Source organism: Copadichromis virginalis, linkage group LG16 (genome assembly GCF_057382275.1).
Source record: "Copadichromis virginalis isolate Kocher_CV1m ecotype Utaka linkage group LG16, C_Virginalis_male_GT1.1, whole genome shotgun sequence".
In the NCBI taxonomy this organism is placed as follows: domain Eukaryota; kingdom Metazoa; phylum Chordata; class Actinopteri; order Cichliformes; family Cichlidae; genus Copadichromis; species Copadichromis virginalis.
In genome coordinates, this window is record NC_140633.1 from 5368566 (window position 1) to 5392248 (window position 23683).

A 23683-nucleotide genomic window follows, 5' to 3' on the forward strand; every position below is an offset into this window, starting at 1 on the left:
TTATACAACATACATTCCGTTGGACACACTTGGAAACGCTGCGTTTAATATTTCCTGTCATATGCTACGGTCACGTGACTGTCATCAACAGTGCAGTTAAACATGGCGGTGGCTACGTCTGTTTTCCACAGAGTAAGAACCGGGTCGAAAATAGGCGCTCAGTATGACCAAGACGGCAACCTCATCCAGGTACAAAGTAGCTGCATCAGATTTCAACACTGCTGTGATGATGGGCTTGAGCTGTCACACTGCGGACGCATATCGATACAAGCTAACACTGAAGCTAACGGTGAAGCTAGTTTGTTAATGTTGAATTAATAACGTTTTGATGCATGCTAAACCATCCACGCAAGTAAATCCCAAAAAGTTTTTTCTGTTGATTAATGAGCAAGAAACTGACCTCACAGCTGTTCCTTCAGTGGGCTGGTTTCAGTCACTGTGCGAAAGTACTGTTTATAAGACCGAGGAAACCTGCAGTCAGCTGAGACCGAAGAAGTCACCTGGACGGGTGACGAAACGTTTGTCCCAGTGAAAACGCTACGTCCAGACGAACAGAATCAACCTTCTGGGATTGAGTTAATGACGTTTAAAATCGTGCTAGTAGTAATTTTAGTAACAAAAAACGGAAGAGTAAATGTGAAGGTCTGAGAGCAGACGGATTAGGACCTCAGCCATGTGTGAGCTATGAAGTGTTTCTGGCCTGCAGGTGGAAACCCGGGAGGATGAAGAGCAGAGCGTGAAGCTGACAGAGATCCTGGAGCTCCTGCTGGCAGCTGGATACTTCCGAGCCCGGATTAAAGGATTGTCACCGTTTGATAAGGTATACGCTGGACTTCTGATTGCTCTTTTCTTCCTCTCTGCTCGTCTTCCATCCCAACTGGTTTTAGCAGATTAATACAACTTGTTCCTGCTGAAGGTGGAAACAAAAAAATGTTTCACTAATTGAGCTAAACACACATCCGAGTACAAGCTGACTATAAAGGCAGTGAGGAGGTGATGTGTGACCAAAAAGTAAACAAACTTCTCCACCAAGCACTTGCTGGCTACACGGACTGGTACTGATGTAGCATCATTCTACTCAGCTGAGCATTCAAAGTGCCTCCTGACAGCTGTCATTCACCCAGTCGGTTTATCTGAGCACTCTCTGACATTGACACACACTCTCTCTACACCCCCCCCCTTATCTTGGTTAAAGACACTTTAGCATGTGGGCTGCAGGCTTGATCAGCTCTACCACCACAGCTGGCTCCATGTGATATATGAAAGGAAGAGTAATCTGTGGGTAATAATCACTGGTGCATTGACCTGGTGGTAAAGAATGACTCTAAGCAGCCTGTTGAAAACCTTGACCCAAGATACAACCTCCCATGTAGAAAATATTTTTGTAAAATGTATTAAATTAATTTTCACCTCAGAATTCTACACGCCATATCCCATAACGACAAAGTAAATAAAGTTTTCTTGAAATTCTTGCAAATGTATTAAAGATAAATGAATAAATGACATGTAGATTATTATTTACAACTTTACCTTTGGAGAATTTAGATGACAGTCCATGATTTGGAAATTCACACACCTGTCTATATAAGGTCCCATAGTTGACAGTAGATGTCAGAGCACAAACCAATTTGAGCAGCATTCCACCAATCACACCTGTAGAGTGGCCAGGCACACGACAGCCCACCTGGTGTTTGCCAAAACACACCTCGCAGACCATGAGAAACAAAATGATCTGGTCTGATGAATCAAAAATTGAACTCTTTGGCCTGAATGCCAATCGTCATGCCAGATGGAAAACCTTATCACTTGGCCTGTACAGTCACAGGTCACCCACAAATCTGAAGGTTGGTAGTTCGATCCCTGTCTGCTCCAGTCTGCATGCCAAATATCTTTAGGCAATAAACTAACCTCAAATTGCTCTGTGATGTCAGAGTATGAATGTGTGTGAATGTTAGTTAGAAGCACGTATGTAGGAGAAGCATAGAAAAAAGTTCTGCTGTGAGTGAAGTTGCATAAAGCACTTGGAGTGCTCAGAGTAGAAAAGTGCTGTAGAAGAAGCCGTTCTTTTACAGTGAAATGTGTAATGCAGCATCACGCTGTGGGGAACTAGTTATCTTTCTAAGGGTATCTCCCTTAGAGCTACGGTGAGGAGAGGGGCTCATAGTTGAGCTGCTATGCTGCCCCTCGACACTGAGAGGAGCCAGTTGAGGTGGTTCGCGTATCTGACAAGGATGCCTCCTGGGTGAGATGTTCTGGGCTTGTCCTATCAGCAGCAGGCCTCGGTGTGCACCAAAGACATGCTGGAGAGATGATATTTCTTGGCTGGCCTGAAATGCAGCAGTGTTTCTGACTGGGCAGAGGGAGGTCTGGGGTTGCCTGCTTAGGCTACTGCCCCTGCAACCTGGCAACTGATGACTGGCACTTATATGAACACAGAAACATCAAGTCAGCAGAGATATGAATCATTCCTTTATGTCAGAACTGTTGGAGTAAAATCTGAATAAAAACATACTCCAGATATTTGAAAACTGTGTTTAGCATTAATCCCATCCTGTACTTGTTTAGATATTTGCTTAACAAGTTTAGGATCCCTGGTTGATTTCCGAGAGGAGAAACAAATCCCTTTGGGTTTGCAGCAAGGGCATCTGCTGAGCGACCTACTGTGGTGACGCCTTGTGAATGAAGGTCTCAGTAAAGCCATCATGTTTAATGATATCACCGGCAGCGGGAAAGCCACTTCTATTTATGTTCTGCATTTAGGTGTAGGTAGGCACTGCAGTATTCTCCTGAATGATGGGTGTCGCCATTCAGACAATACCAGCACATCAGCACTGATACAGGAAGAGAAGTCGAGTTGGAAGCAGAGAAACTACAGGTTTCTTTGGTTTGTTTTAGGGTTTTTCTCTCTGTTGGATTAGCTAGACCACCTCTACCGTGAACTGAAGTATTTATTGTTATTGTGCATTTAACTGAGAAAACCTCAGCTCACAGTTCTCCTCTACAGGTGGTTGGGGGTATGACCTGGTGCATCACCACCTGTAATTTTGACATAGACGTGGATCTTCTTTTCCAAGAAAACTCAACTATTGGGCAAAAAATGTGAGTGTTGGCTGATTTCTTTCCAAGTTTCTCTAGACTGGTCCAGATAAATCAATTTAAAGTGACACATCATACGAGCCACATTTGAATCCAGTTAAAAATGAATGATTTTGCTAACTTAGGAGCAGCTCAGATGGATAATGTCATCAGATATTTGGTTACATTTTTCCTTCCTTTTAAGTGTTTTTCTTTGTCTGGGTTTTGCAGTTTCACACTGGTTTCTTTCTAACAGTGGCAAGGGCTGTTTCGTTGCAGATCCTTGACAGAGAAAATTGTTTCTGTTTTACCAAAGATGAAGTGTCCTCATCGCCTGGAACCCCATCAGATCCAAGGGTTGGATTTTATCCACATTTTCCCGGTCATACAGGTACACGGAGAATTCAGCCAAACTAATCTCAGATGCATTAATGTGCTTAATGCATCTGAGGAAAGTGCTAATGAAAAGGTTAAGTGGTCTACTTAAAGTGTGCAGTGTTTCCCCTAGGCGGACCCTCACACACCCACATGCAGTGCTGACGTTTTCCTGTCATCACAGTTTCAGGGTTTCATACTTTACAGAATTCAAAACGCTGACATGATGTTTGTGATTTGTCTTTAAAGAACGTATTCATAGCCGCCTGGAAGCGTGTGAGTAACATTAGTATTAGCTAATGAGCTTTGACTGCTGCTGGCATCAGATCCAGTACAGCTAGCAGGTCCAGCTGGAGCATGGACATGGTCAGTCTGTATCTGCTGGTTCGTCCTTGTGTTTGATGAGCTGTGTGTTGTTTTATGCCAGTGGCTGGTGAAGCGAGCCATAGAGACGCGGGAAGAGATGGGAGATTATGTGAGAGCCTACTCCATTTCTCAGTTCCAGAAGTCCCACAGCCTTCCAGAGGTAACAGACATTCAGCATGAAGACCAGGACGTAGCTTTACTGGACACATCTTTGTATACAAAGTTCATAAAATCACTTAAAGAATTTAGTTGTTAATGACCTCTGCTCAGTGCCATTATCCCCATACCGTACACACAGGCAACAGGTCTTACTACCGTCCCGTCAACCGTGCCATTGGCTCTTGCCGCCATCCTTCTCGCTCTCTTCTTCACCCTGCTTGCAGTCTCTTCGTCTCTCCTGTGCAGCTTCCATTTCTTTGGGTGGTCAAGTCCAGGTTTTTAATTCTAATGAGTATTTAGACATCTGCTTCATGCCTGTCTCCTTCACACACACATTCTCTCTTGTTTCTGCTCTCCAAAGCAAACCTCCCCCTTTCTACTCTTTCTCTCACCTGCTTCCTCTTTCTTGGGCTTATTCTCGTATTCAACAAACAAAAAATAATAAATGGCAGGTAGGCGTAACACTACAAAAGATTTTCCAGAGAAGCCCACCTGGAGTTCCTCTGGTTAATTACATCTTGACCTACGTTCAAGTGTGATTGTTTTAACTGGACTGAGTTTATGAAAACAGAAAGTAGTCATGATATATATGAAATACAAAGTCAGACAGAAAAATAAGGCAATAAAATATTGAGTAATCAAGATAAGAAGGAAGATCTATGGGCTTGTAGTGATGATTGTACACACTCTAACTGAAAGTAATGAGACACAAAGGCATTAACATGGTAAACATCACAAGAAGGCAAGAAAGTAACGTTGGGACTTCGTGTCTCATTGTAGGAATGGGGTTCAGTGTCAGAAGTCTAACACGTTATTCAAGTTTTAATGAGCGCTGTATCACAACCCTCGCAGTCATAGAAATGTGTTTAGTGTTGGTCGGCCACATGTCATTAAACGTCCTGTGTGTAAGAGGTGCTGTTCACTGTACTGTGACAGGATAAAGAGTTCGTCCAGAGGAAAGACAAAGCAGTGAGGGCAGTGCTGGACGTGTTGGTGAGTGACGACACCGATACAAACGATACACTAAAATGAAATGCACCTGCTTAATCAGCAAAGTCAAATCGTAGGTCTGTTGTTTAGATAACTGCCGGGCTTTTTTGAATGAGCCTCGTTCTTTTCTAGGAAGTGTACAAACCACAGAGGAAGTACAGGAGGCACAGGAATGCAGAGGAGCTGCTGGATGAGGAGTCCAGGGTCCACTCCACTCTGTTGGAATATGGAAGGTGAGCTTTCACATCCGGGATGTGCATCACTTTCCCTGTTAATCCATCTTTTGCCAAAGCGGCTGTAAGACGTCTGTCTCATTTATTTGTATTTCCGTGTAAATAGAAAGCGCTGAGTTATGTCAGATCTCTCTGTCATTTCTCTTTGGAGCCATTTGTAGATCAACATTTATTCTTATAAGGCTGTTGGTGCCCTCGTTTTGTTGTTGCTTTTCTCTCTGCTGGGCTTTGTTCATATTTTCCGATGTTTATAGACCAAGCAGGATAGTAAACTGTTAAACTGTTCTTTTTAAGTAAACACCACCCAATTACAACTTGAATGCATCTAAAACTGACCCAATCTCAGCAAAGGGCTTTTGCATCTCGCCTTCTGTTTATCTAAGAGCAGCGATGGAAAACTGATGGTACATCATCTCCTACGAGGCTGAGGGGCAGGACTGGCAGCCACCGATGTTTTTACATTTCATATAACATGGTGAAAGTTTCAGATGAGCTCAGCCATCTACCTGCTTAAATGTTGTGTTAGAAAGCAGCAGAAGAAAGGCAAGAGAACTACAATGTCTTATTTTAGAAGGATTGATTGTGATGAGGTTAAAAGTCACAAATCTGCAGAAGTTACATAATGTAAACATTCTTACACCGTTCAGTCTGTACCACGTAGATTTCAGGTAGCGCTCCACCAAGGTGCACCTAATAAGGTGGTCAGTAAATGCATAGGAATACAGAGGTTTTATGGCTGGATCAGTCGTTGGGCTGTTCCTTCTCTGGGCGCCACAAATTGACCTTCTGTGTCTAATTCCTCTCAGTGTGTCAGCGTAGATCTTAGTTTATAGGAAACGAGTCAAGAATTAAAAACCTGAGATTTAAACTTAGACAATGTTCAGTGTGTCATCTGATATATTGTTTTGTTTTTTTCATTCATCCATCCCTGTACTAGCCTCTGTACTAGAATGTCAGAGCTCTTGCTGTAAGTACTGTATAACTGTGTGAAGCTGGGGGGGGGGGCAGCATCTGCTTACAGCACCCTGTGTTGTGGTTCAACATGTTTGTCAGAGAATGCAAACAGTGCACACTTATTTTGGCATGATGGACTGTGGTGCTGCTTCACTGCACTCCTGCATTTTATTTTATGTTTTTTAGTTAAACAGACACTGCAGATCGAGGAACCATGTAGTTTGTCCACCTGATGGATTCATGCGCTTTCTTGTGCTGATACTTTTTTATCGCATGATGTAAATGAATTTTGGGGGTTTGGGGTAAAAAGAAGAGTAAACTTTATTCCAATCTGAAGTCATATCTCATACTCGTTGTTTGTTTTGTTTTTTCCAGGCGATATGGATTCAGCAAGCAGAGCAAACAAGACAAGGTAGGCGCCTGAAGGCCTGGACTGTAGCTGCTTCCACTGTGGGTAGAGCTGCAGGGAGGTTCGGCTGCTCTCTGGTCAGCAAGGATTTTGCTCCGTTCTTCATCTTCTCTTCTTTTTGCCCCTTTTCAGGTCGATGAGGGGAAGGTTTCACTGGCCGGTGGCTCTCAGGCAGCATCTCATGGGGTGGTTGACGTGTCAGAGGAAGAGGACCTGCAGGCAGTAGAGGAAGTGAGAACTTTATTTACTGAGCATTTTATACAGAAAGACAAATTAGGCACACGTTTACAGTAGAGGGCAAAAAATGATCCGCTAAGTCTTTCAGTTTAAACATTTAATTCACTTCAGTTTTATTTATGTGGCACAAAATCACAACAGTAAGTCACCTGAAGGTGCTTTATACTGTAAGAAAAAGACCCAAGGAAGTACTAGGCAACAGTGCCACAACTCAGAGTAAATACAGACTTAAAGTTCAGCTGTACACATTTGAACCACAATCAGCTCCCACAGAAACTCACAGAGATTCACAGTGAATCATAACTTTTGTGTACTGTCAGGACTGTTAACAGTGAGCCAAGTTTAGTTTTAGCTGGAATGAAAAGCAGCTTGATAAGACAGTAACTGAGCTCGTCTACTGTTATTTGGGTTGAACTTTTGTCTCCTGTCTCGTGCTCTTGTTCTTGATTTTCCTGTTGTTCCTGGGCCTTAAAATAATGCTGTTTGGTGTGGGCTTTGCCATTTTAGAAGTACAACAAAAATCTATAGCTCACTAATGAATAGGAAAAACTCAAAGCCAGCGTGTGGAAGCTCTCAGGTTGTTGTGATCTGTGTCATCGGTCTGTTAAAAAGCCTGGAATAATAAAATAAGACCATATTGTGTTCAACAAATAAATGACATTTATTTTCTTCCTAGATGCGAATTAAAACGTTGATGACCAACATGGCTGCCATGGCAACAGAGGAGGTATGTAAATAAAACACACGGCACAGAGAAGCAGAACATTTCTGCATCCGGACAACCCAAACATATAAATGTATGTAAAGGAGCCAAATAGTGGCTGTTCTGATATTCAGCTGTCACTGAATAATCTTGTTGAATCTTTGATTCCTGTTGCCTTTCCTCACCGCTGCACTGTGGTAGTGACTGAGCCTGTGTTTTCAGGGGAAGCTGACAGCAAGTGCAGTGGGTCAGCTCGTCGGGCTGCAGTCTGAAGAGATCAAACAGTTTGCTTCTGAGTACGCCGAGAAGGTAAGCAGCTCTACACTGTCTGGTCCAAGTTTAGACTGCAGTTGCTGTGTTAGTCAAAGAGAGGGTGATCTTATAGTACAGTTCTGTCCTAAACACCAGCTGTATATAAGATGCTGCTGTGTGTTGGCAGCTTTTTAAAGTGTTCATTCGGACTTTCTTCTTAATCAAACGCAGTGAAAAAATCACCAGTTAGCATGAATCCAAACCAGAATGTCACCTAATGGTAGACATCTTCATCTTTCTAAGAGCATTGCTTTGCTGACTGTTGTGTCCTCCTTGTGTCCCTGCAGCAGTTAGAGCTGTCCTCAGAGGAGCATGAGCATTATGGCCCACTGCAGCAGCACCACAGGGTGGTCGCCTCGCTCAACAAACAGATCCAGCAGAAGACTAAAGAGCTGGGGGAGGTGTGTAGGTCACTGTGGTTTAATGAATGTGCCGTCCTCAACTGTGTCTCGGTAACTGTGAAGCAAACTTTTGATCCTAATGTAGCAAAAGCATGAAGTGATGTGGTTGTGGCAGTCGTAATAGTGTCAGAGCTTTGACTGTATCTGTTTTGTGGCCACAGCTGCAAGCCAAGCATGCAGAGGTGAAGATGGGCTGTGATGAGGACAAGAGGAAACTAACGGAGGTGAGCTCAGGTCAAGGCTTACTTCACTGCCCAGTATGGATCTGATCCACTGGTTTACCTCCAACCATGGTACAAATGAAAGTGCAGCCTCTTAATGATAGAAAAACACCTGGTCCTTCAAATGAACAACAACACCTGATATATTACACTGTGATTGTTTAACACACACACACACACACACACAGTGTTTCAGAAAATGAGCTGGGACACAAAATCACCTTTGCATTTAAGAAGTGACCTATTTTGTTGTCACCACAGGACAGGGAATCAGAAATGTCAGAGGTCAAGTTTTCTGAAAGTCTTGCAAATGCGATGACTTGAGAACAAGGCGACGTAGGATTTTGATGGCACTGGTGTATGGGTGTACTGGTACCAGCTGCTGCTGCCAGTATTTATGGAGTTTGTCTGAGCTGGGTCCACTTCTGGGAATCTTTTTTTTTTTTTGTAATAATAACACCATAACACTTTCCACTGAGGAGCAGCATTTTTGCTTTTTTAAGACCGTTGGTCTACATTCGATTAACAGCACCTGGATATTGGTACCAATGCCTGGGCCACACGTTTGCCTGACCTCTTTGGTCCATCTGAAGCTCTGGTCCAGATCTGGGAGGAGACTCCCTGGGATGCCATCCATCATCTCATCCTCTCATCATCAGGATGCGCCTTCTCTTCCACATGCATGTACATGTAGAGTTGTTCACATTGAAATAGAATTAGTCAAAACTGTTTGGCAAAGAACTGAGCTAAAACGTTCAGTGAAATGTCCAGTGTAATATGTTTTACATTTCAGGGAGCTATCAGCCATTCAGATGCTTTGATCAGTAGCTTTAATTTGCAGGCTACAAAGGTGTCAGAGACTTTGGGGAAAGAGTTGGTGTGTTTGGAAGAAGTGGAGGAGCAGGCTGACAGGAGGTGAGTCAACAAAAACGGTCCTTCTGTTATCTGCTAACGTTTTATTCTCAAGAACTGCGAACTCAAAATATTCACACACATGTGCGTTGAAATGTTTTCTAATCTAAATCTTGAATATACATTTTTTATACACTTTTTTTTTAACAATACATCAACCAGTTCCCCACCTAGTATATATTCTTGTTGGAGTAAAATTGAATGTACTGGTAGTTACACAGCACCTTTGTAATGTGGACACTGTCTGCTCCACATTAGAATAAAAATAAAGGTAAAATGTGCTGTCAAACATAGATGGGCACCTACTGATGGGCTTGTTGCCATAATATGCCATTTTATGTTGTAACTTTACTGCACTCTGTGTGGTTTGATGACAGCATTTTGTGGGTTATTTTGTAAGTGATTTATTGCCAGCAACAGATTATCTGAGAGCTGCTAATTATGGATTTCATTTTCTGCCCAGAAAGAGCGTTCAATACATATTATCTTTAGAAGACTGCATTTCCCAGAATCCCTTTCAGTAGAGATGGGAGGTACTCCTGTTTGGCTAGGGAAGGAAAAGTTCTGCAGGAAGCCAGCATGTATGTTGCTCTGATGTTGGTCAGTTTTTGTTGTACGGCCCTTTTTTGAAGGCGATTGTTTCTGTAACTGATGTTCGATCCATTTTCTTGGCTAAGTGGATTTGCCACATTTTGTATTGACAAACATAGTGTGTGATTGCTGTACTAAAATGGGCTCGACCCTTTAATCTGCAGAGCTGGTTTGAGCAGCTTCTTGTAGATCTCTACAGTGGTGTTGACAAAGTCTTTGCCCCCTTCCTGTGGTTTGGGGGGGGGTTCGGCCCGCTCGTCTTTGAATTGTTGTAATTCTGCCACATGCGAGGGTTTTGGAGCATGAACCGAAAGTGCAGCACCCGATTGAATCCTGACAATGAATAAATAAACACTTTAATAACACTATTTGTAAAAAAATCTATTGCGTAGATGGCTTACCAGCAGTTTTACTAATAATGCATGGATTGCACCGTTTTAAAATGCAGTAAATTGCCTGCTGTGAACCTCCTGTATTTTATTTTTTGGACTCTCCTTTCACGCTCTGCACTCTGATAAATCCAGGAAAAACTGACAGAAAGTATTTACTGAAAAATAATATAAAAAAACAATCATTTTTTCCTATTCCGTTTTTGCTATTCTGTTTTTATTGCCACACTTCGTTTGCATTGAAACTATCATCAAGGTTCTAAAATCAACTAACGATCGAAGAACCTTCAACGAACACGCCGTCAGCTCAGCCCAATGTCGTTTGTTTGGGTTTTTTTATTTATTTATTTATTTTTAGAACAAACAAGTAAAAGATGAATCACCTCTATCACAAAATGGTAAATGGCCTGCATTTGTATAGCGCTTTTCTAGTCCATAGGACCCCAAAGCGCTTTACACTACATTCAGTCATTCACCCATTCACACACACATTCACACACTGGTGATGGCAGCTACATTGTAGCCACAGCTGCCCTGGGGCGCACTGACAGAGGCGAGGCTGCCGGACACTGGCGCCACCGGGCCCTCTGACCACCACCAAAATGATGTCTAATATCATTATAGCAGCACATGCTATGATATATGAAGACGTCTCCTCAGTGTTGAAAGTCCAGTGTAAACAACAGCAGTCACATCTTGTGGTGAAGAAGTTCTTTAAAATCAAATGACTGGCTGCCTGTTCAGCTGCAGCAGTGCAGCAGCAAATGTAACCCGTGATTCTGGGCCTACCCGACACTGGACTTTGCCCTCTGTGCATCTATGAAGCAGCTTTGAGTAATAATAGGTTTATTTCCTGTTAATAGACCTGCTCATTTGTACTTTTGCAGTCCATGTGGTGGGAAGCATCCGTGTGCTGCTCAGTAAGCAGTCTCATGGTTGTTCTTGTGTTGCCTGATGAGTCTGTTTGAATGTGTTATTAACTGGTTTACATTAGGGCTGCTCAATTAATCGAATTTTAATCACGATTACGATCTGGGCTTTCAACGATCATTAAAAATGACTGAGCCGATTATTAGCCCCTCCCTCATTTATCCGCGACACCTTAAAGGCCGGTCCGTGAAACCGTCCGTGGCGCAAAAAAGGTTGGAGACCGCTGATTAAGAGGACCCGAGGGAAGCTCGGAAAGCTAAGCAGAAGTTATTTGGAGAGTGACTGCCGTTGGTTGAAAAGAGTTAAAAAAAAAAAAAAAAAAAAAACTTCAGTGGTGTTGCACACCATTTTACATTATTTTTTTAAAGTCATTGTTAACCCTTTAAAGCCGGTCAGAGCAGTAAGCTCCGTTTTGCGTAACTATTTTTAAATCCCTGTAGAACCTGAACCGTGTAAGCTAGCGCAATAATTTGTTTTGCATATGAAACTGGAGGAGTTGTACTTACATCTGATGCCATCAGCTTGTCCTCGGTCACGGTTTCCTTCCACATATAGCTTTGCAAAAATTGCATAAAAAGCGCTTGCAGGAACAAAAACATAATATTCCAGAAACACGCTTTGCCGTTCCTATCAGCTGTTCGTAACACTTCCCACAGTGAAATGATGCACCTGCTGTTTTCTTTGCAAATTTGCATCATAGGATTGTTTTTTGTTTTTCCTGCAGTATATAAAAATTGCTGTATCTCCAAAATAAAACTATGAAGACACTCAAAATAAATTTCCTGTGGTGGGAAACTATTTTTTGCAACTTTATTGTATTTAAAGTTTTGAGGGATAAACCTCTTAAATTTCTCCAAGTAGAAATATATGTAAACAAAACAGAAGCGATTTTCAATTTTTTTTGTAGTTTATTGCACTTTTTTGCAATTTATGTAATTACTATGCACTTAATGCATACATATTATTAAAATATGGGCTATAACAGTTGTATTGATGTATAGCAACTTGAAATGCTCCCACAAATGGCACTACAGCATGTACAAAAAATAAATAAAAATAATATAAGCTCTGGTGGACTTGGTTCTATAGTAGGTCTTAAGGGGTTAAATAAATATCGTCAAATAATCGTGATCTCAATTTCAGTGAAAATAATCGTGATTATCATTTTTGCCATAATCGAGCAGCCCTAGTTTACATTACTAACTAACACATGCTGCTGTCTTCTCTGTTAGCACACCACAAACACAGACACCCCATGTCCAGTATGTACTCCCTGCTGCTCCATTTGTATGAAGAATAAACTATTCCTTCTCCAGACTCTGATCAGAATTAAGTCCATATTGTTTCTGCCTCAACCAGCTTATATTTAATGCTAGAGTTTGAATCGACTGTGGAAGTTTTAGTGACAATTGTACTAAAACACATGAGGTTACTGGCAGTGACAAAATGTGTCTCCTTTCATCAGTCGGTGACTTTCTGATCAAATGTTTCTTTGTTGAACAGGCTGCTCGATAAGCTGAGGGCTCTGGTGACGATGAACGAGAACCTGAAGCAGCAGGAGCAGGAGTTCCGCACACACTGCAGAGTGAGCATCGATGCAATCACTGTCACTGTGTATCCTGCTGATGGTCACTAGCACCATTTCTTCCTCTTAATGCCTGAGCTCTGTATGCAGGAAGAGATGGCTCGTCTGCAGAGGAACATTCAGGAGCTAAAGTCTGCATCAGGACAGGATACAGAGGAAGAGAAGGTACATATCATACGCTGGCTGTCGTCTCTTAAAGTATAAAGTCATTGTTGCTGTTCCTAGATTGTGAGTAGGTGAAAGTTAACTTGAGCTTTCCACTCAGATTTGATTTACAGCACTTTCTCTTTCCTTAGGAGAGGGACCAGCTGATTGACAAACAGTACAACACAGGGAGAGAGAAGCTACAGAAGATCCGCCTGCTCATGGTAACTACTTCTTAAACCACCGTAACAACTGTAAGTCGAACAGGTGGTCGGGTCTCTCGCGCCCCAATCCTGGGTTTCAGCACCGCTGTAAACGATGCGCGACAGACCCGACCACGTGTTTGCAATTTTTGTACACCTCTTTATTGCGGCTGTCGACTAACACACACAGCTGCAGCGGTTGCGCATGTTATTATCCTGCATGCCGCGAATTTCTTTGTTCTCCCGTAAAAGTGATTCCGATGTTAAACATTAGTTCCACGTGACTTTCCTGCCAGGTAACCTGCGCCCCACCTGTCAGAACTCTGCGCCCCCACACTTTGAGAACCAGTGATCTAAACTAACACAAACCTCCTGGTAAAGAGTAAATCAGTTCACTAACCAGTTATTAAACCATGGACTCTTTTTAGTCTTTGGTACACTTCTATATTGTTCTTTCTTTGTGAGTTATGTTTGCTGATTTTTGGTTTGTGTTTTGTTGGTTTGGGAGAAGACTCAGTTTTGAGGGGATAACCGAGGCAGAAAAGCTGATTAAAATCTCTCACATTACAAAACTCGCTATTGCTCTCGCTCTCTTTCACCGCTGTCACTCCCAAATCTTTCCCCTCTTCCTAAGCAGCCAAATTCCATGTGTTGCCACATCATATTTTGATTGGTTGACAGTGGTGCATTTTTCTACCAGTAGGAAAGGGGTGTTGTCCCCCATGTCTGTGACACTATATATTGTAACCCTACAATAATAATGAGTATATCCCAACAATCAAATGACCCCCTTGAGCAAGCACTTGGGTAGTTACCTACACAAGTCCCTGAGTCAAACCCATCTCTTCGTGATACTCTGCAGTTGAGTAAAAAGGATGTTTTTTATGATGAAAAGTAAATTGGCCCCAGGACCGGGACGGGGAACTCCGAGAAGCTGTTTCTTTATCTCCTGTACCTCCACCAAGGACGTCATGTTTTTGGTAGTGTCTGCATGCGTCTGTGTAATCAGTCTGTTTGTAAACACGCTAGCTCAAAAAGGTTTGAATGAATTCTGATAAAACTTGGTAAGGCTTTCTAAGTAGCTGCTATTTTGCCCCTCTGGTGTTTCTGGGCCCCACTTATCTATTGCCCATTCATCTTAGCCGCTATAACACCTGACAGGAGCTTCCATGTTGTGCTGAAACCAGTCCTTTCTGGGGGGGATCCTTGGGGATCAGGACTGTCCTGCCTTCAGTTAGCCATTCTCAGTGTGTCTCATCTATTAGCAGCTTTGTTGGGGCTGTTGCTTGAGAATACACCTTGGATGGTTCACTGGAGAACATCTGGTTTATCTCCCTGGCTTCTATCTCTGTGGTCTCTTCGACGGCAAGCCAAGGCTGTGAGTCTTTGCTTGGCTGTTTCCAAGGCCTCGGGAATGGACAGCTTGCTGTACTTGTTTTCACACCTTTGTGCAGCTCCAATAGTTGACTGATTTCCATCTGTGCTGCCTTGATCTTGGCCTCTAATCTCTTTCTCCGTGGAGGGTACTGCTCCTTGTGGCTGTTCATCTTAGAGCCGATCGCCTCAGTTATCACTGCTGCCATGGTGTCAGGTTTGTTTCAGTGATCGTCACATCAAGGATTGTCCATAATCCTTCATTCACATCTTCTGGTAGACCTCCAGAGTGTATGTCACGTAGTCTTGGTATTTGGCTATGGATGGTCCAGGTTTCCAGCTTAGTTATGATCCTCTTTTTTTTAGGTCCGCTTCTCTTGCACTCAATGTCTTCAATGCACTAGTTGTTCTTAGTGCTTGGTACCTAATCTCAGAGGGTGGGGATGATGATATCTCCCCCCTCACCTGAGGTACTGGCTCCTACTTGCAGCAAGAATTGTGTTGGACCTCATCTCTAGTTGTGATTGCAGATGCTTATTCCAGATGTTGGAACCCTGACCAACAGGCAAAAACATGGCTGTGCCATGGGCTCCCCGGTGTCACCTATTGTAGCCAACCTTTCCATGGAGGAAGTAGAGAGAAAGACTCTTGGCTCTTTTAAAGGGAGAGTACCCAGCCACTGGTACAGATATGTAGACGACACCTGGGTCAAAATCAAAACCCACGAAGTAGAATCCCTCACTGCTCACATCAATGCTGTGGATAAAAACACCAAGTTCACCAGGGAAGGCACAAAGGATGACTGTTTGCTATTCCTGGACTGTGCTGTGCACATTGAGGAGAATGGAAACGTCAACACTGAAGTTTACCAGAAGCCCACACACATGGACCAGTACCACCTCTTTGACTGCCTGAAGGGACAAAGAAGGAACACACACATGTCAGGGAAGCGCTTAAAACATGTGATTATCTTAATTGGCCTTTTATCAAGTCAGCAAAGAGGCACAGAAAAGACGATCAGACACCAGCGAGGGAGGAAAAGAAAGACAAACGCAACAACATTGTCATCCCCTATGTAGCCGGTGTTCAGACCCAGCAACACACTCAGACACAAACTGGTTCACCCGAAAAACAAAACACCAAAACACAAACTTAACAATGTGGTGTATGCTGTACAGTGCAGCGAGGAATGCCCAGACCTCTACATCGGAGAGACCAAACAGCCACTTCACAAGCGCATGGCACAACACAGAAGAGCCACCTCCACAGGACAAGACTCAGCAGTCCATCTGCATCTAAAGGTCAAAGGTCACTCTTCGAGGATGCCAATGTTCACATTTTGGACAGAGAGGACAGATGGTTTGAAAGAGGAGTGAAAGAAGCATCTATGTCCACTGTGGGCGACCATCTTTGAACAGAGGGCGGGGCTTATGACACCAACTGTCTGCCATCTATAATCCAGTTTTGAGATCCCTTCACAGACACCTTAACGCCCACTCACATCCTGGGCCATCTGACCTCAGGAAATCACATGAATCACATGATAAGGTGGGGCCAGGTTTCCCAATGAGCTCACCTGAAACCCTGGCTGATTGTGAACCACACCCGCTTTCACACCTTGGCTCATGTGATTAGGTAGAGGATCATTGGGAGGTCATTTTGTCCCTCTCGGGGGGGACACTTCCACAGAGCTTAAATCTGGGACTCTCCACCATTTGACCCTGGAACAGAAGAATCTTCTCGGATGAGAGGTGAAACGTCTTCAAGCAACTTAAAGAAGTCCAGACGCTTTTCGTTCCAAGCTCCTTAGAACCCTGACCTAGTAGTTGTTTACTTTTAGTCTAGATTTTGGGTGTCAGAAAATCCATAGGTGCTACATGCTCTTCATGTAACCCCTTCCACAAGAATTACTTGCATATTAATATACCACCAGCTCCCTATTCTCATCCCTTGTGCCTTCTTGCTCCATTAGCCCACTTCTCAATACTGGTTCCTCAATAACGGACACATACCTTGTTAATCCGGGCAACAGCTGAGTCTGTAAGGCTTCACTCATATATTTTTCGCGCAAACTTGAAGGTAGGCTGGGATGGCATGTGGGGCATTCTCCCAAACTTTTCCCACAAAGTTAGGAGAATGAAATTATCCAAAAAGTCTCCTTTCACTGGAGCTAAGGGTATGTGCTCAACTCCTGAAAAATAACCCCACGTCATAATCCCCCATTCCACCAAACTTTACACTTGGCAACCCCCAAACCTAGACAAGAGCTCCATGGAATGGGTTTCCATGACCAAGCAGCTGCATCCGAGGCTTTGTATTGCACTTGATGTAAGGCTTGGATGCAGCTGCTCGACTGTGGAAACCCATTCCACGAAGCTCTTGACTTTTACATGGCCTACCACTTCCTGGCTGCGTTGCTGTCCTTCCCAGTGGCTTCATATTTGTTATAAACCAACAATAGTTGACCGTGGAATATTTATTAGTAAGGAAACATCACGACTGGACTTGTTGCACAGGTGGCATCCTATCATAGTACTACGCTGGAATTCACAAATGTTTTAGAAGCAGGGGAGACTTCAAGTTACAGATGGACAAACTGGCGATCACTAACCAACCGCATTTAGTGGTGGACAAAAAGTCTTGTTTAGTGATCGATGTAGCAAGCCCAAGTGATAACTACATCAGGAACGTATTCACTCATTCATATATGTATATATCGCTTCACTCTTCACAGGCTCGCAGGAACCGAGAGATTGCCATCTTGCAGAGGAAGATTGATGAGGTGCCAAGCCGAGCTGAGCTGACACAGTATCAGAAGAGGTTCATTGAACTCTACAGTCAAGGTAATTTCCTCCTGTTCATCTGCTTTGACCAGTGTTGTTGCTGTGTGCAGGTCACAAATGAACCCCGTAAAAATCAGGAGTTATAAAGAAATGCTTGTTCTTTTTGTGCCTTTCAGTTTCTGCTACTCACAAAGAGACTAAGCAATTCTTCACTCTGTATAATACACTGGATGATAAGAAAGTCTATCTTGAGAAGGAGGTAAGTAACCACAGCAGACCCCTGTCAGCAGGGTGCGCAATGATTGCCAGTAAAATTTCTGATAGCATTTGGCTTTTGTTTCACTTGAGACATGTGACTGATTAAACACCTTGGTAAGTGTCACAAATAGACTCGTACTTAATGCTATTCATAACAAAATTTTAATTTCTGTAGGTGAACCTCTTGAATTCTATTCATGACAACTTCCAACAGTAAGTATAATTCTGCTCATTTGTCACGTCTAACACTGATGTTGTTCCAGTGAATAGTTTTCTATCAGTACGTTTCTTAGCTCATTGCAGTGAAACAGTGCTAACGTCCTCTACTCTTGTTCAGAGCCATGTCGTCTTCAGCTGCCAAAGAGCAGTTCCTCAAACAGATGGAGCAGATAGTCGAGGGAATCAAACAGAATCGCATCAAGGTACAAGTCTTTCTGTAAAAGGGGAATTCTGCTGCTCTTCTCTTTAAACGTGCGTTATAGGGATGGAACCAAATTACAGATTTAGTGGTCAGTATCAGGAACACACAAAAATGTTTTTGATAATGCTGACTACAGATAAGATAATGAGCTCAGGGTATATGGACCCGCATGTCACAGCCTAATGATGCAAAGTTTGTCCTGTTTCGAGACAGACTCCCGCAGTACTGGTACGGCATGTGTTTCTCTGCTTTTTCAGATGGAGAAAAAGAAGCAGGAGAACAAGATGAGGCGAGATCAGCTGAATGATGAGTACCTGGAGCTCCTTGACAAGCAGAGGCTGTATTTCAAAACTGTCAAGGACTTTAAAGAGGTAAGAAAAGCATGTGCTTAAGTGCTGCTGGCTGTTTCTGAGAGGGCATTTACAGTTAGAGCATACCATTACAATGAAAGATGAATGCTATTCAGTAAGGTATAGTGAGCTATTATTCTTAGGGATAAAGATGGGTTTCACAAAACATAACACCTAATCGTGTTGGAAGATACAAACTGTAGCCTTCAGAATGGCTGTGAAGCAAAAAAATCAAGTGTCACAACCAACGACTGCCGTGTTAGACAGCGTTAGTGATAAATGGCTGTGCCTACAAAAGTGAACAGTTAGTGTTTGTTGACAAATGTTTCATAGTTTGGTGTTTTATTGAAAAATGACCTCAGAATGATGTGAGGTCATTCGCAGTCATGCCCGAGTTTCTCCCAATCTCAGTTTGGAAAGCTACATTCAACAGAAAGTTATTCACTCAGTCATCTTCTCTCAAATTAACCCACTCATTATTTTATCGATTGTCCTGATTTAAGACATAGAAGCATTTAAAATAAGTCCCTGAACATCCTCTCTCCTGACCACCTCTAGATCTTTCAGCTTACAGGGTTGAAATACAAAACAAAAATTCTTAGCAGATTTCTATCTGAATGTGCTGTAACGATACAACATTTAAATATAAGAAAGAAATTAGAATTACTATCATTTTCTTCAATGCCATGTGCTAACACAATGCAGAGAAGCTACCGAAACTTTACTATAAAACAGGTCAATAATTCAATTTAATTTTTATAGAATATATTGTCACATCTGAACAAGTCGCCTCAAAGCGCTTTATATTGTAAGGTAAAGACAACATTACTGTGCTGTGAATTTCCATTCATCCATCTTCTTCTGCTGCCTGGTCGTGGGCGCAGCAGACCTCCCCCTCCTCAGCCTCCTCCTCCAGCTCGGCCAGCCGAGAGAGATAATCCAGCGTCTAAAATCCTTACCCTGTCTCTAAGGGAGAGGCCAGCCAACTTTCAGAGAAAGCTCATTTACACCACTTCATCCATGATCTTGTTCTTTCAGGGTGAGGGTGGGGACGTAGATTGACCGGTAAATCGAAAGTTTGGCTTTTTCGCTCAGTTTTCTCTTCACCGTGACTGACAGGTTACCGCTTATTGACCTGTCTGTTGATCTCCCACTCCCCCCTCCCCTCACTTGTGAATAAGACCCCTAGATACTTCCCATTCCCGTCCCTGACCCAGAATGGGCACTCCACCCTTTTCAGAGTGAGGACCTGAGGTCCATCTTGTTCTTTCCATTCAGCTGAGTCCTGTGGACTTGCTTTTTACTGTGTGCAGGTATTTGGTGGTTGGAGCCTCTTTGTGGCTCCCATTTGCCCGTGGGATTACCAAGTACTTGTCTGCAATCCCCTCAGTTCTGACTACTAAGTAGTAGTTACCATCCAACTACACTTCTCCAGCCTGAAAGACATTCCAGTGCCGTTGGTGTAGATCAGTAAATCGATGTCTTGTCCTGGCATACAGCTTGATGTCATCCATGTAGAGGAGGTGGTTGGCATTGGTCCATTCCAGTCCAGGGGTTCAGGACTATGCAGAACAGCAGTGGGAACAGAGCATTTCCTTGGTAAATCCTGCTCTTGATAGTGACTCATCCTATTGGCTTGAAGCTGGCCTGTAGTGATGTTCGCCACATCCCCATGGAGTTCCTAACGGAGGCTCTTAGGGTCCTGTTGATCTTTTGTAGTTCTAGGCATTCATGGATCCATGTGTGCGGCACTGAGTCATAGGCTTAGCCCACAGGTAGGTCTGGTCTTGCACTGTTGAGTGACTCTTCTGTCCACCAGTTGGTGGTGCTTCGCCCCTCCGGTGGTGCTCCTGCTAATTCCTTTCTGTGGCTCCACTCATGTATCGAGCCATAAGCCTGTTCACCTTAGCCACTATGATGCCTGACGGGAGCCTCAATGTGGTAGTGAGAAAACATATTTGGTAGTTGGATGGGACCAGTCTCCTCTGGGGATCCATGGGACTCGGGAATGTCCGGCCTTCAGTTAGCTGTTCTTTGTGTGTCGCATCCATTAGCAGCTGGTTCATTTGTGGTGCGAGACAGTAGGCATGAATCATGACAGGGTATACCTCAGATGGTTTAGTAGAGCACAGCTGGTTTATTCTCCTGCCTTCTGTCTCTCTGGTAACAAGCTATACCTCTTCAACTCAGGCTGTGAGTCTGTCCTTGGCAGTCCTGCCATGGAGTAGATCAGCTGATTAGTCAGCTGTTTGGTGGGCTTCTGCACTTAAACCAGCGCCATCCTCAGCCTTCTCTTTAGCTTAAACCAGGAAAGAATGAAAAAAGCAGTCTGATAATTCAAGAAAACAGAAAAAATATTCACTGCAAATTATGCAAATCGATCACAAGACAATGTGAAACAAATGTGCACACCACCATTTAGAAAACAGTGTGTCATAATATATTAAAACAAATTAACCAAATAAATTACATGACTTGTGTGCTGTATAGTTTGCAGTCAATAAAGCAACACTTTTGTTTCAGCAAACACAGTTAAATATGAAAAAGTGGGAGTGTAAATCTTACCCATGTTCTATTCAAACATGCAAATATAACTGAAATAACAAGAGAAAAGAAGAAAAAACTTCAAGTTTTCATGTGTCTCTATAGCTACAATGTGCATGCTGAAAAAGGAGTAGAATGAAGTTTTAATATGAATGTTAAATATAGATAATGTCATCAGATTACTTGTTTATGCCTCCCAGTGTTTGAATTGGGTGTCTGCGGTTGTAGCTTTCCAAACACAGAGTTGAAGAGTGCCATCTAGTGGACAAACTGTGCAGTGCCATCAAATAACATTGTTAAAAGGTGTTTCTCCCAGGTCTCGTTTTTGTGTGTGTTGTTGGTGGTGGTGGTTTTTTTTATGTGTATATATATCTTTGTTTTTTCCTGTGTATTTCCCATAATAACTGTCGATACCTATAGATCATAGCTAACATCAGCCAATATCAACCCACTCTAATAAAAAAAATGCTTTAATCAACAAGATTTGCAGATTTGATTTGAGCTGTCTTTTTGATTAAAGAGTCGCCTCAGAATTAAAAATGCTTTGCAGTAAATCACAGGTCATGATTGAGTGGATTGAGATTAGGCTTTATACTGAAAAATGATCATTGCATCCTAGTTTCTACTATAGGTCTGCCTTAAATAAAGGCTTGTTACTTTCTGCTGTTGAGGTCCATAATCTGTATTTCAGGAAATGTGCTATAATAATTTTCAACAATGACCCTCTGAGTGTAATGATCATGTAACAATAATAACTTTTTTCCCCACTAGGAGTGTCGGAAGAATGAGATGCTGCTGTCTAAACTGAGAGCTAAAGGAGCCTCTTAGCTCCGACCCTTCTGTTGGTGTGTCTCATTCTAAGTAATAAATATGATGCAAACCAGTTACTAATCGAATTACTTGGATGACTTTCATATAAAATCCTGGACATGAACTGTGTTCTTCACATGTGCCAGATGCAGCAGACTGGACGACGTAAATGCAAATCATTGTTTTAATCACACCTTCTGTAACATCATAGTGTCACTAATTAAGACCACGATCAGCCAGTTCTACCTAATGTTTTACATTTCATGGTGAACATAACAATAAAAAACTTAACCAGAGCTCCACAACAGTCTTGCAAGTCATGACATTGTGTTTAATAATACTGGGCAACTTTTACTAACTCCCCGCACTGCACTGACTGTGAACTATACGTACGTCTTTATGATGATCATGAGTTCAGGCTGCAACAGTGAAGAGAATCCCATAACCTGTAATAATGATGGTTTTGTGTTGGAGAGTTTCCTGGTGTATTTACATGCCTCTGAAGATTGTCTTCCATGTACCATCCAATCACCATGGATGCAGTATTTAATGAATAAAGAATTGCTTATACAAACAGCAAACTCTGTGGTCTGTCTCATCTCAGATAGGATAACTAGTGCTGGGTATCGTTACTGATTTCTATAACTGATTCAATTCCAATTCACAAGGTCCTGATTCGATTCAATTCGATTCAGTTTTGCCTCAGACAGTCAGAAATGTAATTCTGATCATTTATCAGTACTGACACTTGTGAGACTTCATTAGAGGTGTAAGCGTCGCAGCCTTTGTGTCAAAGTAACTGATGATAAAACAGAAAAACATTAAGGAGATTTTCCTGGTCTGGCTTTTTATAGCAGATAACCTTAATCTCCTGAGACCCGAACTCTTCCACGGCATGCATTTTTAATTTCTCTTTGATATCTGGGCTGATTGGGACCTGATGAGTGTAAAAACAAAGAATTAGCAGATTATTTTTTTTTACCTATTTTTTGTTTCTAAGAAAAATGAGAGCCACATATGAGGATATTCGTTTAAAATTTCATTAGAACTGTAGCATTATAATGTCTTCGTAAGTGGATATCAGGCCCTTGTAGAGCAAAATTGAGTATTTTGGTCTAAATAACCCAAAATGTGATGTCCACATACAGTGGGGCAAAAAAGTATTTAGTCAGCCACCGATTGTGCAAGTTCCCCCACTTAAAATGATGACAGAGGTCAGTAATTTGCACCAGAGGTACACTTCAACTGTGACAGACAGAATGTGAAAAAAAAATCCATGAATCCACATGGTAGGATTTGTAAAGAATTTATTCGTAAATCAGGGTGGAAAATAAGTATTTGGTCACCTCAAACAAGGAAAATCTCTGGCTCTCACAGACCTGTAACGTCTTCTGTAAGAAGCTTTTCTGTCCCCCACTTGTTACCTGTATGAATGGCACCTGTTTGAACTCATCATCTGTATAAAAGACACCTGTCCACAGCCTCAAACAGTCAGACTCCAAACTCCGCCATGGCCAAGACCAAAGAGCTTTCGAAGGACACCAGGAAAAGTATTGTAGACCTGCACCAGACTGGGAAGAGTGAATCTACAATAGGCAAGCAGCTTGGTGTGAAAAAATCAACTGTGGGAGCAATCATCAGAAAATGGAAGACATACAAGACCACTGATAATCTCCCTCGATCTGGGGCTCCACGCTAGATCTCATCCCGTGGGGTCAAAATGATCATGAGAACGGTGAGCAAAGATCCCAGAACCACACGGGGGGACCTGGTGAATGACCTGCAGAGAGCTGGAACCAAAGTAACAAAGGTCACCATCAGTAACACACTACAACGGCAGGGAATCAAATCCCGCAGTGCCAGACGTGTTCCGCTGCTGAAGCCAGTGCATGTCCAGGCCCGTCTGAAGTTTGCCAGAGAGCACATGGATGATACAGCAGAGGATTGGGAGAAT

General features: G+C 42.7%; 1 protein-coding gene across 3 annotated transcripts; it reads left to right on the forward strand.

The window, feature by feature from the left end:
- The first annotated feature begins 36 nt into the window (after positions 1 to 36).
- On the forward strand, positions 37 to 22310 carry ccdc93 (CCC complex scaffolding subunit CCDC93). 3 transcript variants are annotated; one of them, XM_085434999.1, is made up of 24 exons: positions 37 to 189; positions 707 to 820; positions 3005 to 3099; positions 3355 to 3466; positions 3878 to 3976; positions 4912 to 4968; positions 5098 to 5198; positions 6136 to 6165; positions 6528 to 6564; positions 6694 to 6792; positions 7475 to 7525; positions 7724 to 7810; positions 8101 to 8214; positions 8376 to 8438; positions 9277 to 9350; positions 12761 to 12842; positions 12933 to 13007; positions 13139 to 13210; positions 17298 to 17406; positions 17523 to 17605; positions 17780 to 17817; positions 17942 to 18026; positions 18283 to 18396; positions 21691 to 22310. In XM_085434999.1, the coding sequence occupies exons 1-24, from the start codon at positions 103 to 105 to the stop codon at positions 21745 to 21747; spliced, it is 1935 nt and encodes a 644-aa protein (XP_085291125.1). In that variant the 5' UTR covers positions 37 to 102; the 3' UTR covers positions 21748 to 22310. The 3 variants fall into 3 exon arrangements, with proteins under 3 accessions (XP_085291125.1, XP_085291126.1, XP_085291127.1); XM_085435000.1 differs by lacking the exon at positions 6136 to 6165 and having other exon boundaries at positions 38 to 189; XM_085435001.1 differs by lacking the exons at positions 37 to 189; positions 707 to 820 and having other exon boundaries at positions 3036 to 3099; positions 3392 to 3466.
- Positions 22311 to 23683: the final 1373 nt, after the last annotated feature.

Bases quoted from the DNA above. Each gene is read 5' to 3' on its own strand.
- ccdc93 (XM_085434999.1), top strand. From the start codon at position 103: ATGGCGGTGGCTACGTCTGTTTTCCACAGAGTAAGAACCGGGTCGAAA. The intron at 17,407-17,522 runs GTAATTTCCTCC...TGTGCCTTTCAG, and splicing joins CATTGAACTCTACAGTCAAG to TTTCTGCTACTCACAAAGAG. The intron at 17,606-17,779 runs GTAAGTAACCAC...TAATTTCTGTAG, and splicing joins AAGTCTATCTTGAGAAGGAG to GTGAACCTCTTGAATTCTAT.